This window comes from Exophiala viscosa (assembly GCF_022695815.1).
Source record: "Exophiala viscosa unplaced genomic scaffold EDD37scaffold_9, whole genome shotgun sequence".
NCBI classification, from domain to species: Eukaryota; Fungi; Ascomycota; class Eurotiomycetes; order Chaetothyriales; family Herpotrichiellaceae; genus Exophiala; species Exophiala viscosa.
The window spans coordinates 72538-83652 of NW_026944361.1; the positions used below are offsets into that span (position 1 = coordinate 72538).

The following is an 11115-nucleotide window of genomic DNA, read 5'->3' on the forward strand; positions in this document are numbered from 1 at the left end:
GGTAACACAACTCCTCGAAGACATGAAAGCGAAGAGCTGGAGGGTTGTGATACGTCGTGACCTTCGGCGCGTTTGAGGCCTTCCACATAAGGTCTTCCAACAGGGGAATGTCTCAAGACAGCTATCTCGCGTATCTGGGACAATTACTCCGAGGTATATCTTGGCACCTTGGCACGATCTCGTACATATAGTAGCCCTCAAGGCCCTATATAAATGCCATATAAATCACATGGCTTGGTTTTCATACTTGACTAACCTTGTATCTTGATAACTTTTTGTGAAGTACTATTACCGTCGCTACCTCTATATAGAAACCCTTAGTGTTGATAACTCAAGCTCTTCTCGACTAACTAAGTCGCTTAAATAGCCTCCTTACTATTAATCTTGACGTTATTATTCCCCCTACTCTCGAGGCTGTTTAATAGCTAATCCTAGTTCTTATAATTATTATCGTGACCGTCTGGAAAGACTATTGATACCGCGCCTATTAATCTAGCGAGCCATATTTTTTAAATAACTAAGTGATCTATAGAAACTTAAAGAGTAGAGCACTAAGAGACAAAGCTAAGGTAGTGCATAGTCGTGTATACGATTTGATAAGGATCGCCTTCTTGAATCGTCTAAGCAAAAATAAAAAAACATATCGTTAGATACTGACTGGAGAAGCAGCTGCATATTGTTAGGATATTTGGAATATCAATGACACTCGAAATACTGACGGAATCGAACCCTGAACCTGATTTTTCATTAATATCTTGTTTCACAAATCATGTTGGAAGTTCTGTACCTTTTCCATGGTAGAACCATGTGCTAAGGAAACGTCATACCACTAGACCACATCTGATGAATGTTAGATCGATGTCTGATATATGTTGGATGTAGTGATCTTACCCCCTGTGTTGGAATCAGCTGCTTTGCTTGCTGGCTGATTGTTGACGGAAATTTGTTGACTTAAAAATTTGAGGTGTGTTCAATTTTGGAGACTGTGGGCTGACATGGGCGTCAAAGCTCCACTGGAGTTGCTCGGCAAACTCCTGGACACTGGCCAGTAATTGCCCGCTTCATTACCTTGTTGATTTGGCACAAATAGCAAAAAATTGACTTGCCTAAAACCCAAGAGTGATCAGGTCCCGGAATTCAGGTATCGAAATGCCCGCCTGCACAGCGCCAACCATGGTCTTCGGCAGAGAATTTTTCCGAACGCCAGTTGTCGAGTCTCGCCAGCGTTAGGTTGAGTCTGTCATGAGGGAAACACCTGCTTGAGCTGGCCTTCCACCAATTCCGCCAACTCGGTGTATAGCTGTGATAGAAACGGTGAGCGGACTAGACGGGTCAGCGTTGAAGAAGTTTTGACGACTTTGATATTCCAACTATTGATTTTGTCTGGTTGGTTGGGAGCATTCATTGTCGAGTCACGATTTGGATACACCTTGGCGGTAGCGGTATATGGCCACTGTCACTCACTGGAGGACGCCACGGCTCCCTGGTGTTCGCAGAGCCTACCTTGGCAGCTACGTGGCGACGGATTCCTGATCTCAGACTGGCTGGGCTGATTGCCCTGTCAAGAGCACGAGATAGTTCATGAGAGTCGCACGAACATGCGTGGCCTGTGTATGTATATGTATGTATATATGATACCAACAACTCACGATCAATGATCAGAGGACTGTATACCACAATCTGAAACAACATGTACAGTACCAACAAGCTGTCTTGTCATTCATCTACTCTTCTTTGGGATGCTCTACCATTCCCTGAATCACGATATCAAACAGCCCACATCCCTATTTCATCGAGATAAGCTCCTCCCCGGCTTAGAGCAGACGCATCTCATTCCCCTACGATTCCGTCAGGCAAAGTCCATATCCTAACATCGCCCTCATCCCCCGTCGAAACAATGACCTCTTCACCTTCAAACCGCTTCTCTCGATCCCTCCTCTCCCCCCAACAAACATGATTGACCTCAAACTCATCATGCGCCGCCTCAATCTGCGCTACAACAACCCACTTCATCTTGTGCGTCTTATACGTCTGCACAGTGTCTTCCGCAGCCGCACTCGTACCATTCATATCCACATCATCACTCTTTTCCGCAACAACCTCTTTATACACAGCAATCGTCCCATCACCACCACACGACACGACCAATCCAGTCCGCCTCGACCAATCGACAGCGTACACGCTTCGCACATGCACTTCCGGCAACACCGAGTCCAGCACCCACGTCTCCATACTACTGGGCGGCCTGATAACACTAGGCAATCTCGAACTGGCAAACCCGGTCGGTGCCGCCGTTGCAGGTCGTCTCCCCTGCGTCCGTTTGGCTTTCTCCTCCTCACTGAGTTCCCGCCGCCACACACGCACACTCAAATCGTCGGAGCACGAAAGAAGCCTAGGGTTGAAGTCTGCTTCGAAGTCGGCCACCGCTTCTCCTTGAGCTGCAGAATCAAGGGCCGAGTAATTGATATACCCTTCCCACTTGACATCCCACACCGTACCATTATGTGAATCAATCACACCCACGCAGATCCAATCACCCTCTTCCTCGACATCGCGCCACAGCCGAATCGTATCGTCGTACGACCCGCTCGCCAGGACATCGCGCGACCCAACAATCTGCGCTTCCTCGTCATCATCTCCCGCGGACGCACCATTACTCTGCGGGCCATTCTCCATATCGACATCACCGTTGTTGTCACCGGTTTCGACCTTCCGCCTCTTACTCTTTCTTCTAGGAGCACCAGCACACCAACTCACGCACTTGACATCGCCAGTATGCTCGCTCAGCACAGCGATCGTCTCCCACTCCTCGGGTTCAACTTCCTCCCACACCCAAACACTTTTATCTCGCGAACTAGTCGCCAACAGGTTCGCAGAGTAGTGAGGAGGCGAGAACTCAATCGATTTGATCTCTGAGTCCGGGCCAGTCAATAGTGTAGAAAAGTGCCATTCCTCGTCATCTTCGCCGTCCGCTTCTCTTGTGATGTCGATTTCGTTGCTATCGCTCTCGCCCTGCCGCTGCTCTTGGTCCGCTCCCGTCAACTGCTGCGTCCGTCGACTGTCGTTCCATACCCAAACTCCCACATTCGCATCGAAACTGCCAGTCCCAAGGACGACGGGATTTCTATTCTTTCGCGCACCTTTTGCCCGTCCGTAGTCTTTCCATGCCACGGCGCGAACGCTCCTCTTGTGCCCACCAGTTATCGTGGAGACGAGACTATAATTTCGTAAACTCCATACATTGACGGTTTTATCGGCGGAGGCGGTCGCGAGAAGAGGTATAGATGGATCTGGGTGGGGAGTCGACTGCCATGTCCGTTGTGGACCAGATGAAGGGTGGTGTAAAGTCTTCAGGAGAGTGAGCTCCGGCGGAGAGCCTTGTGCGTCTGTCATTGTTGTTCAACCGCGAAGAGCTGCTTTGGAGATGGACGAGACGTCCGCGATGTATGCGACACAGGGAGGAAATGTTGGTGTAGAAACGCGATGACCTCTGAGCGCATGGAAAGATAGCGCTGATTCGATCTAGACAATAGAGCACAACTCCAGCACCAACCGCAGAGACGTTGTGCAAAGACTTGTTGCTCTTGACTGGTAGGCACAAGAGCATCAGGATTTTTTTTTGAAGCGGTACCTAATTGGCACCGGAAAAGTGACGTCGGCGGGGAGTTTAGCGACGACCCCGATACTAAGACACCAAAATTGGTGATATTTCAAGCCAATGGTAAAGACAGCATTACTACATATAAACAAAAGCCCATGAAGAGAGGAGGGTATCCATTCGATTCGATCTGCCCAGCTTGCCAGGCTTCCCTATGCCTCTTTGCAAAGTGAACAACAATCAGCAGTTCATTAAACTCAATTGATGGCTCAACTTCACCAAGAGCTGAATATATGTTGGTGGTACAAGTCTGACCCGATTTGAGTCGACATGACTTCTTGGATGCGGTTGTCTCTTCCCTCGAAGTAGAGCTGGACAGCTTTCACCTCGTCCCGCGACTCTGAAGCGATGGAGTCGCAGCGGCTTGCATAATATATTGATCGAGGACCATGTTGTGCCACTCTTCGGGGTCAACAACAGCACCGTAGTGATGGCTCTGCAAAGCCCCCTTGGTTTAGGGTCATTCTCCGGCATTCCCGAAGAGATGCTTTCAGCCATCACGACCTCCTGGTCGGACACCTGGCAAGGTAGACCACCAATTGGTGGACTTCTTTCTAGACTCCCCATTCTTCTCCTTGTTGCTCTGCCACCACCATGCAGCGACGATTCCGACAATCATTCCAATCAAGTGATCAAAGTAATCGATCTTCACAGTGCGTCTCATGCTTCCGAAGACTTGCAAGAGACCTAGAGCGATCAACAAAGACTGTCCACTAAACGAGAATTGGTCTGCGACGTCGGGCGGTAGAAACATGATAGAGAAGCGGTCACTGTGGTTCATCTGTTAGCTTTGACGCCTGTCATGAGATACGTGATACTTACTGAAGATGCAGCCACAAGTATGCGGCGACGATACCGTAGATACTTCCACTCGCACCTAGTGTAGTCGTGATGAAGACTCGTGACAAAGCATGACGTGCGAGACTGGCAAAGCTTCCTACCAGGCCAGATGAGAGGTATATGGCCAGAAATGTCCCTCTACCAACATCTTCGTGGAGCGGCAGACCAAAGATTAGGAGGGGTATCATGTTGGCTAGGAAGTGAGTGAGTGTCTGATGACTGAAAATACTGCCCAACATGCTGAAAGCATATGGATATGCAGGAACAATGATAAAGTACTTGTTGAGGAGCCTCCAGAACGGCGGCATCCTCCAAGCACAAAAGATGACAAAATTGGTCGCAATCACACCAGTGATTGTAGCAAAGGACAATGATACCGTCGGGAAAAATCGTTCGGATTGCTTGGGTCGCACCCAATATTGGGAATATAGGTAGCTGGCTCCGACAACCAGAGAAACGAAGATGAGGGAAGGCAACAGGCGCTGGATCATTGTCTTCTCAGCCACTTCCGGCGACTCGAGGGTCATTTTCGTTTGGGCTCGATTCTGCGCCTTCAGAATCCATTTCTCGACGCTGTTCGGTGGTCTGACCTCATTGGCCGACTCGAGACCTTGTTCAGGGCGCTGAGCAAGCGATTTTGTTCTGTCTTCTTTGACTTTGGTCATTCGTTCGTCAATCTGTGCCTGAAGCTCCTCCTCTTCCCGCTGGTATCTCTCCTCATTTTCTGCCCGGATCTTGTCCAGTTCGCTGACACCAAAGACATCGTCTTCCTTGTCACTCAGCTTGGCTTGATAGTGGCCACTTTGTGGACCCATATAAAGCCTCAGGTCTTGTGCTCGTTGCATGAGTTCTGCAGGATTGTCTCGTTCAAACTCATGTTCTTCCCGGTCGATCCGAGCCAATATAGCAGCGTCCTCGTCAACAGGATAGGCGTTCCGTAGCCAGTGTAGACCGTCCTCGAACGCACTCGGATACTTCTCCAATATTGGTTGAACATCATCGGGTAGCGGAAGATCCAAAGTGCCATCATGGCGGCGGCCGTGGAGGACTCGCAGAAGTCGGTTCGCAGGAGTTGGAGGTGGTGCTTGAGCTCCGAATATCGAAATTACTTCCTTACTCTTGAGATCACCTTTCTGGAACCGTAATCCCTTCTCAGGTTTCTTGTCCGAACCGTAGGGTTTGAGTCTCTGGGCGACAAAGGATTGTCGAAACGTATGACGCGTAGATTGAGAGAAGCCACGTCGCTGCGCTGGGCGCAAAATCTGGTGCACAAGCGAAGAGGAAGTCTGTAGTGCTCGGGACGATCGGCTATCATTTGAGAAGGAATTGAAGCAGAAGAGCCATCGTGCCTCCTCCGGAGAGCGTTGGCACGTCGAGGCCTGCAGGCATCGCCTCGCTAAGCGCAAAGCTACCGTTCCAGCATTGTTCATTGCCCTTGGCTACTAGTGCCGGCTGGGCTTCAGCGATGAAGCTGATCGTATCGTCGCAGGCTGACTGGGATGTCTGCAGTTCAAGGTCTGATTTCGAGACAAGATGATGCGGACGAAAAATGAGATCACATGATGAGGCTGCGGAATAGCCTTGTGGCCTGGACAAAACATCCATCATTAGCATCAACGATCAACTAGACACACTCTTATATTGCATCATGGAAGTTCAGTGGCTGCGGATGCCTCCGTCAGGGACAGCGATTTATCAAAGCCCCAAGTGACGTTTATGGCTGCGATCATCATTGATAGCCCTGGACCGGCTCGAAATCACGTACTGTCTACAAGTCGTCCGCCGAGACGTGGACCATGGTGCCAGGGATTGTCACATCGAGCTGCTGTAAGAACAAATCACATTTTTCTGTTGCCTCGGCTTTCCTCCATTGTCACATTGAATAAAGCGCCTATTCATACGACTTTCCCATATACTTAGCCGCCACCTCCTTATCATGCCCAAAGACCAGCTTGGCATCAAACAGCCTTTGCAACCTCTGAATCATCTTCAAGCTGTGTATCCACGCATTATGATCTCTAGCCAACCACCCATGGGGGTGACTCAGCTCATAATTCTCCGAGATATGGAACTGATCTGTCGTCCAGATCCACGTGCCTGACTGTTCGAGGTTGACCTGCATTACGACCAAACCAGGTGTATGTCCCGGCGAGTGGTGCAGCGTGATACCCTGGAACAAATCCACATGCTCCTCATGGAAGGTGTTCCACTTCAGTTTCGACAGATCCATATACCCCGGGAGATAGACGCCGAGATCAGCGCCCGTGGCAACGGCCCAGCACGCGTGCTTGAATTCCTCTTCATGCACGTAGATGGGCACGTCGGTGCCCATGAAGTGCTCGAGGCCGCCCGCATGGTCGAGATGTAAGTGCCCGATAATGACTGCTTTGACGTCCTTGATGTCGTTGCCCGTGGCCTTGATGGCGTTTGGAAGCTTTTGTTTCTCGCTGTACTCGGTACGCGGGAACACATCTGTCAAGGGTGCACCCCACGCCTGTAGCATGTTAGGTACGGCTTGTGCGAAAGGGTTTCGAGATTCGTTAGTTTGGTGGGGGGCAACGTACAACTTCCAGATCCTCAGCACAACCGGTCTCATAAAGAATGCAGCCGAAGCCAGGAAACTCGATCAAGGCTGCGAGAACGATCAGGTCTCGTCGCTTGGGTTCGGGGTTCTTGTTGCTGAGAGTGCTTGTGTTCTGGCCTCGAAGAAGCCTGTAGCCTCGGTGAGCTTCTGATCTACCATCCGCCCGGATTACCTTGACTCCAAGGGAGAAAAGCATAGGGTCGATGGCAAACCCGGTCATACGCCCGGGAGGGAAGGTAGTCAAATGCGTCTTTCTTACCAGCCTTCATCAGCCTGCAGTGTCCCCAGATCGAGGAAATGCATCTTCGTGCCGGCAGGGCACTTAAAAGCGGGCACATGGGCCTGCGCAAGCAGTTGAGCAGTGTTAGAGGACGCCATGGTCAAAGTATATATTCTTCAAAAGCTGTGGGGGAAAGTTCTTATGTTCTTACTGCAATCTCTGGAAACGAATCTGAGAAAGGATACTGATATTCCTGCCGACATCACGATGTGACGGACGAGCATCACGCATAAAGACATCAAGGTCTCCACTGAGCCCTCGGTCTCATCATTGCGCAAGGCGGGCACTGGCGGGGTAAGATGACCTTGCAAGAGTGATGGGCCAAGTTCGGCTTCTTTGCTGTCTACATGTTGGTTGTAGGACTCAGGGAAAGAAGCCGAGCGTCGGCTATCATTTTGCGGGGTGTATGCCCCTCGTGCAGCGGGTTGGCGGAAGAATGGGCTTGGATGATCTAATGTCATCGTCTCCGCTTTTCCATCCGAGATTGAATATGTGAAAGAGGTGAGGAGAAGCCAAAAACCTATCCGAACGAAGGAAGCGCCCGAAGAAGCGTGGAACAGCAAGAAAGACAAGAGTACCGTTGGCCTGGTGGGAGACATAGCGTCGGCCATCATGCCCATTGCGTCAAGTATTTGATATATACACTTTTCATTATGAACTTCAGATAGGACTACACGCCGAGATCGAGTTGAAGTACCAGAGATGGTCGGTCACAGTGCCGCCTAGCTGGCCTTCGTCTCCCTGCAAGTCTATCTCACCAGAACTCACTTGGACAACACCTGCCGTGACCGTGACTCCAGTAGGCGCGTTAATCCAGTATTCCGGCGAGACATGTGCGAAGGTCAAGGCATAGGAAGGTAGTTTAGGCACAATGTCATTTGCATGTGTCACACGGTAGTTGCCACCAGTTTGCGAGGTAATGAAGGTTGCAAGCGCCAGATTTCCAACCATAGGAGAGCCATAAGTGTACTGACCCCGATTAGTCGTCACACAGTCGGTCTTTCAAGATGGCGTACGTACCAGCGCGATATCATATCCAGAATTTCTGAGGTCTGCGGCGGCCAAGGTAGCCAATGCACCACCCAAGCTGTGGCCGGTTGAGACTATGCTATAAGATGGATAGGTCGATATGGCGCCCTCAATCGCTCCTTGTACCAATGACTTCACGCTGTTCCAAGAGTCGAGGAAGCCTGCATGGGCATCGCAGCCAGTGCAAATGGACCATGGGGTCATGACAGCATCCAGATTCGCGATCCAGTTATCAATCGTGACGCTGCCTCGGAATGAGATGACAATTAGTTGGTTCGTGTGGTCCAGAGCGACAAAGCCCTGCGCGTCCCCGGCCCCAATACTGCAAACAAGATGTCCCAGTCAGCGCAATCGTCGTTGGAGTGTATGCCACACACGTGGCTCTTGGGGAGCAAATACTTTTCAAATTCAATGATGGATTGAGCACCAGCAGCCTGTACCAGCGGACAATTGCCTGTACTGCAAGTAATCGCGGCACTTGTGGTCGCGTCATTGTTTCCCGGACAATATGCTGCGCCTGAATATTGTTCAAACAGTGAGAATTGGTCGAGTAGATCTTCAGAAATCGCTGGAGCCGCAATATTTTAGTTCCTCTTCGTCAACACATAGAAGTCGCGTGCTGTACCTCTTTTGACAGGCGTTAACGGTAGGGCAGAAGCCAAGCTGAAAATGAAGAAAGCATATGCAAGAACACTTTGCGGGCGAGTCATCCTGCACCGAGGAAATCCTGGAAAGGATAGAAGCAGCAAGCAATGGGCAAGGCGAAACAATTGACGAAAGATGAATTTCAACAAGCAGAGAGTGACTGAACATGCTCATGAGACGAAACGAACAGGCGGCTGATGAAGTACTTGAAGTTTCCACGCTTCTGCTCGTCTCTTTCTGATGGTGAGGATGCTGGTCGTGGAATGCATCAAGGTCACCCTTGCTGTGGATTGAGACTTCACGCAACATCGAGCAGCAAAGCCGAAGCTAGTGCATAGATGTACATTTCTGACATGGAACGCGACTGCCATTTGCACAGAGGCCCGGAGCAAGAGCAGCCACGCAATTTTAGAGTGTGTGTTGACACTGGCAGTAGAGCCATCGATGCTGTTATTGGGTGTGTGGCGGCCGCATCCGTAACGAGCAAATAAGCCGATGATGGCGCCGCGTGATGGATGTCATTACCTCGGCCAACAAGAGGTGGGCGAGGTCAAACTTTGAGCATATGATCGTGTTCGAGTGGTTTCATGGTGTTGATGAAAGACACGGTGGGCGAAGGTCAAGGGCGCGAAAAAGAAATGAACTCCGGAGACTTTTGCTCCAATTAAACACGAAATCAACGACTTCTTTCGCGCGAGGCAGTTCTGACTGTTCTCTCTATGATCCTTGCACATAGACAGACTTTCTGCAGTACACTCCCACATCAGTGTCAAACATCTTTCGAGCCTTTTTGATGGAGTGTCGCGCGCCCGTTCACTCTGCCTCGGTTCAGATCACGCGATCGACTGCTCGTTCTCAACATCCTGGTTCATACGTTGATTAATCTTCCGGAGCGCCGTCCGGAAGTGGCTTGACGCATCTCAGATCCTGTCCTGCTGATCCAAATCTACGCGCGGGGTCCCCATGACTCAAGACCCAGACCTGGGGTCGGTCACGTAGTCGATTCCGCCGCCTGGACGATGCAATCGACGAACATGTCAGGCTGACTCAAGAAAGGAGAATGCCCGGCATCGCACGTATATTCCTTCACCTCGACACCACATTGCTTGACCATGAGCTTTTGAAATTGCAGAGGCAAAGCTTGGTCATTCTCGCAGTACAGATAGCTGACCGGAATGTTCTTGTATGCCACCCGATTGACTGGATCGAGCTGACTTTGAGCGACATGATGCTTCAACTGCGCAGCCCAGTACTTCTGTTGATCAGCAGGCAGGTCCTGATAGAAAAGCTGTTCAGGATCCATGGGATTGCAACTGCCATCGTCCTGCCGGTGACTCGGATTAGCATGCTTCGTTGACACAGGACACCAGAAACTTTACTTCGGCTTTGATCCAAGGCGCGAGTTTGCCTCCCAAAGGATCGCAAAGACTCTGCCCCAAGGCCACGATGAATGAGCAAGCATAGAAAAGATGAACAATGCCGCCCTTTAGGCCTCGGTTTTGTCTTTCGGCTTTCCCCAGTCCAGCAGCCGCCTGAGTGCCAACCACGCCGCCGTACGAGTGCATGACCAAGACAACATCTTGACCGTGCTCAATCAACGGCTCAAGCTCCCCACGCACGAAGTCGGCATCGTCGTACAATGTCTTCGTGGGAGGCACAGCCCCCGAGGTCGGCACTTGAGGAGATATTACCTTATATCCCCGAGCTTCGAACATGGACTTGACCGTGACGAAATAGGCAGGACTGTGCCATGCTCCATGCAGCATATAAATGACTGGTTTGGTATTCATTTCCACTTCGCAGAATGTTCGTCTTTTGTGGGCAAATCACGAAAAGGTCTGGGTGTGTGAGGCTCTTTATGTGGCTATGTACAGTAGACCTTTTGCAGTCTAGTTAAACTGCTTCAAGCATTAAGGGCGATCGATCTTTAAATGTCTTGATGCGGAGCCAAAGCTTGCCGACACTGAAAGGTACACATACAGCCACTCGGCTGATCCTTTCAGTCAATCCCTACACATAAGCTTGTCTGGAACACGCGTTTTCTCCATCTGAAAAGCCAGATTGGACAGAAAGCGATTG

At 50.4% G+C, this 11115-nt stretch overlaps 5 protein-coding genes and 1 non-coding gene across 6 annotated transcripts; all 6 read right to left on the reverse strand.

Annotated features, from left to right (window-relative positions):
- Window positions 1-705: 705 nt before the first annotated feature.
- On the reverse strand, window positions 706-844 carry EDD37DRAFT_t19. The gene has a single exon. It is a non-coding gene; the product is annotated as a tRNA-Ala (tRNA).
- An 849-nt stretch (window positions 845-1693) lies between these two features.
- On the reverse strand, window positions 1694-3596 carry EDD37DRAFT_636074 (WD40-repeat-containing domain protein). The gene has a single exon (XM_062816955.1). It carries the CDS (start codon window positions 3391-3393, stop codon window positions 1831-1833), a length of 1563 nt encoding a protein of 520 aa, XP_062667621.1. The 5' UTR covers window positions 3394-3596; the 3' UTR covers window positions 1694-1830.
- Window positions 3597-4148: 552 nt separating this feature from the next.
- On the reverse strand, window positions 4149-5928 carry EDD37DRAFT_567148 (rhomboid-like protein; the record flags this gene model as incomplete). The annotated part of the gene is made up of 2 exons (XM_062814132.1): window positions 4149-4428; window positions 4481-5928. 2 exons carry the CDS (start codon window positions 5926-5928, stop codon window positions 4149-4151), a joined length of 1728 nt encoding a protein of 575 aa, XP_062667622.1.
- Window positions 5929-6085: 157 nt separating this feature from the next.
- Window positions 6086-7572, reverse strand: EDD37DRAFT_494260 (metallo-beta-lactamase superfamily protein). Its single transcript, XM_062813365.1, has 3 exons — window positions 7342-7572; window positions 7063-7210; window positions 6086-6992 (listed from the first exon to the last, which is right to left on the reverse strand). The coding sequence occupies exons 1-3, from the start codon at window positions 7458-7460 to the stop codon at window positions 6390-6392; spliced, it is 870 nt and encodes a 289-aa protein (XP_062667623.1). The 5' UTR covers window positions 7461-7572; the 3' UTR covers window positions 6086-6389.
- A 392-nt stretch (window positions 7573-7964) lies between these two features.
- Window positions 7965-9324, reverse strand: EDD37DRAFT_494258 (triacylglycerol lipase). Its single transcript, XM_062813363.1, has 4 exons — window positions 9017-9324; window positions 8791-8959; window positions 8383-8713; window positions 7965-8331 (listed from the first exon to the last, which is right to left on the reverse strand). Exons 1-4 carry the CDS (start codon window positions 9099-9101, stop codon window positions 8023-8025), a joined length of 894 nt encoding a protein of 297 aa, XP_062667624.1. The 5' UTR covers window positions 9102-9324; the 3' UTR covers window positions 7965-8022.
- Window positions 9325-9689: 365 nt separating this feature from the next.
- On the reverse strand, window positions 9690-11061 carry EDD37DRAFT_636081 (Alpha/beta hydrolase fold-1). Its single transcript, XM_062816956.1, has 2 exons — window positions 10416-11061; window positions 9690-10360 (listed from the first exon to the last, which is right to left on the reverse strand). The coding sequence occupies exons 1-2, from the start codon at window positions 10824-10826 to the stop codon at window positions 10028-10030; spliced, it is 744 nt and encodes a 247-aa protein (XP_062667625.1). The 5' UTR covers window positions 10827-11061; the 3' UTR covers window positions 9690-10027.
- Window positions 11062-11115: the final 54 nt, after the last annotated feature.

Coding starts and splice junctions, on each gene's coding strand:
- EDD37DRAFT_636074 (XM_062816955.1), bottom strand. CDS start 3,393: ATGACAGACGCACAAGGCTCTCCGCCGGAGCTCACTCTCCTGAAGACT.
- EDD37DRAFT_494260 (XM_062813365.1), bottom strand. CDS start 7,460: ATGGCGTCCTCTAACACTGCTCAACTGCTTGCGCAGGCCCATGTGCCC. Junction 7,211..7,341: donor CTGCAGGCTGATGAAGGCTG/GTAAGAAAGACG, acceptor CCGAGGCTACAG/GCTTCTTCGAGGCCAGAACA. Junction 6,993..7,062: donor GTGCTGAGGATCTGGAAGTT/GTACGTTGCCCC, acceptor AACATGCTACAG/GCGTGGGGTGCACCCTTGAC.
- EDD37DRAFT_494258 (XM_062813363.1), bottom strand. CDS start 9,101: ATGACTCGCCCGCAAAGTGTTCTTGCATATGCTTTCTTCATTTTCAGC. Junction 8,960..9,016: donor GTTAACGCCTGTCAAAAGAG/GTACAGCACGCG, acceptor TTGCGGCTCCAG/CGATTTCTGAAGATCTACTC. Junction 8,714..8,790: donor TCCATCATTGAATTTGAAAA/GTATTTGCTCCC, acceptor TCTTGTTTGCAG/TATTGGGGCCGGGGACGCGC.
- EDD37DRAFT_636081 (XM_062816956.1), bottom strand. CDS start 10,826: ATGAATACCAAACCAGTCATTTATATGCTGCATGGAGCATGGCACAGT. Junction 10,361..10,415: donor CGCCTTGGATCAAAGCCGAA/GTAAAGTTTCTG, acceptor AGTCACCGGCAG/GACGATGGCAGTTGCAATCC.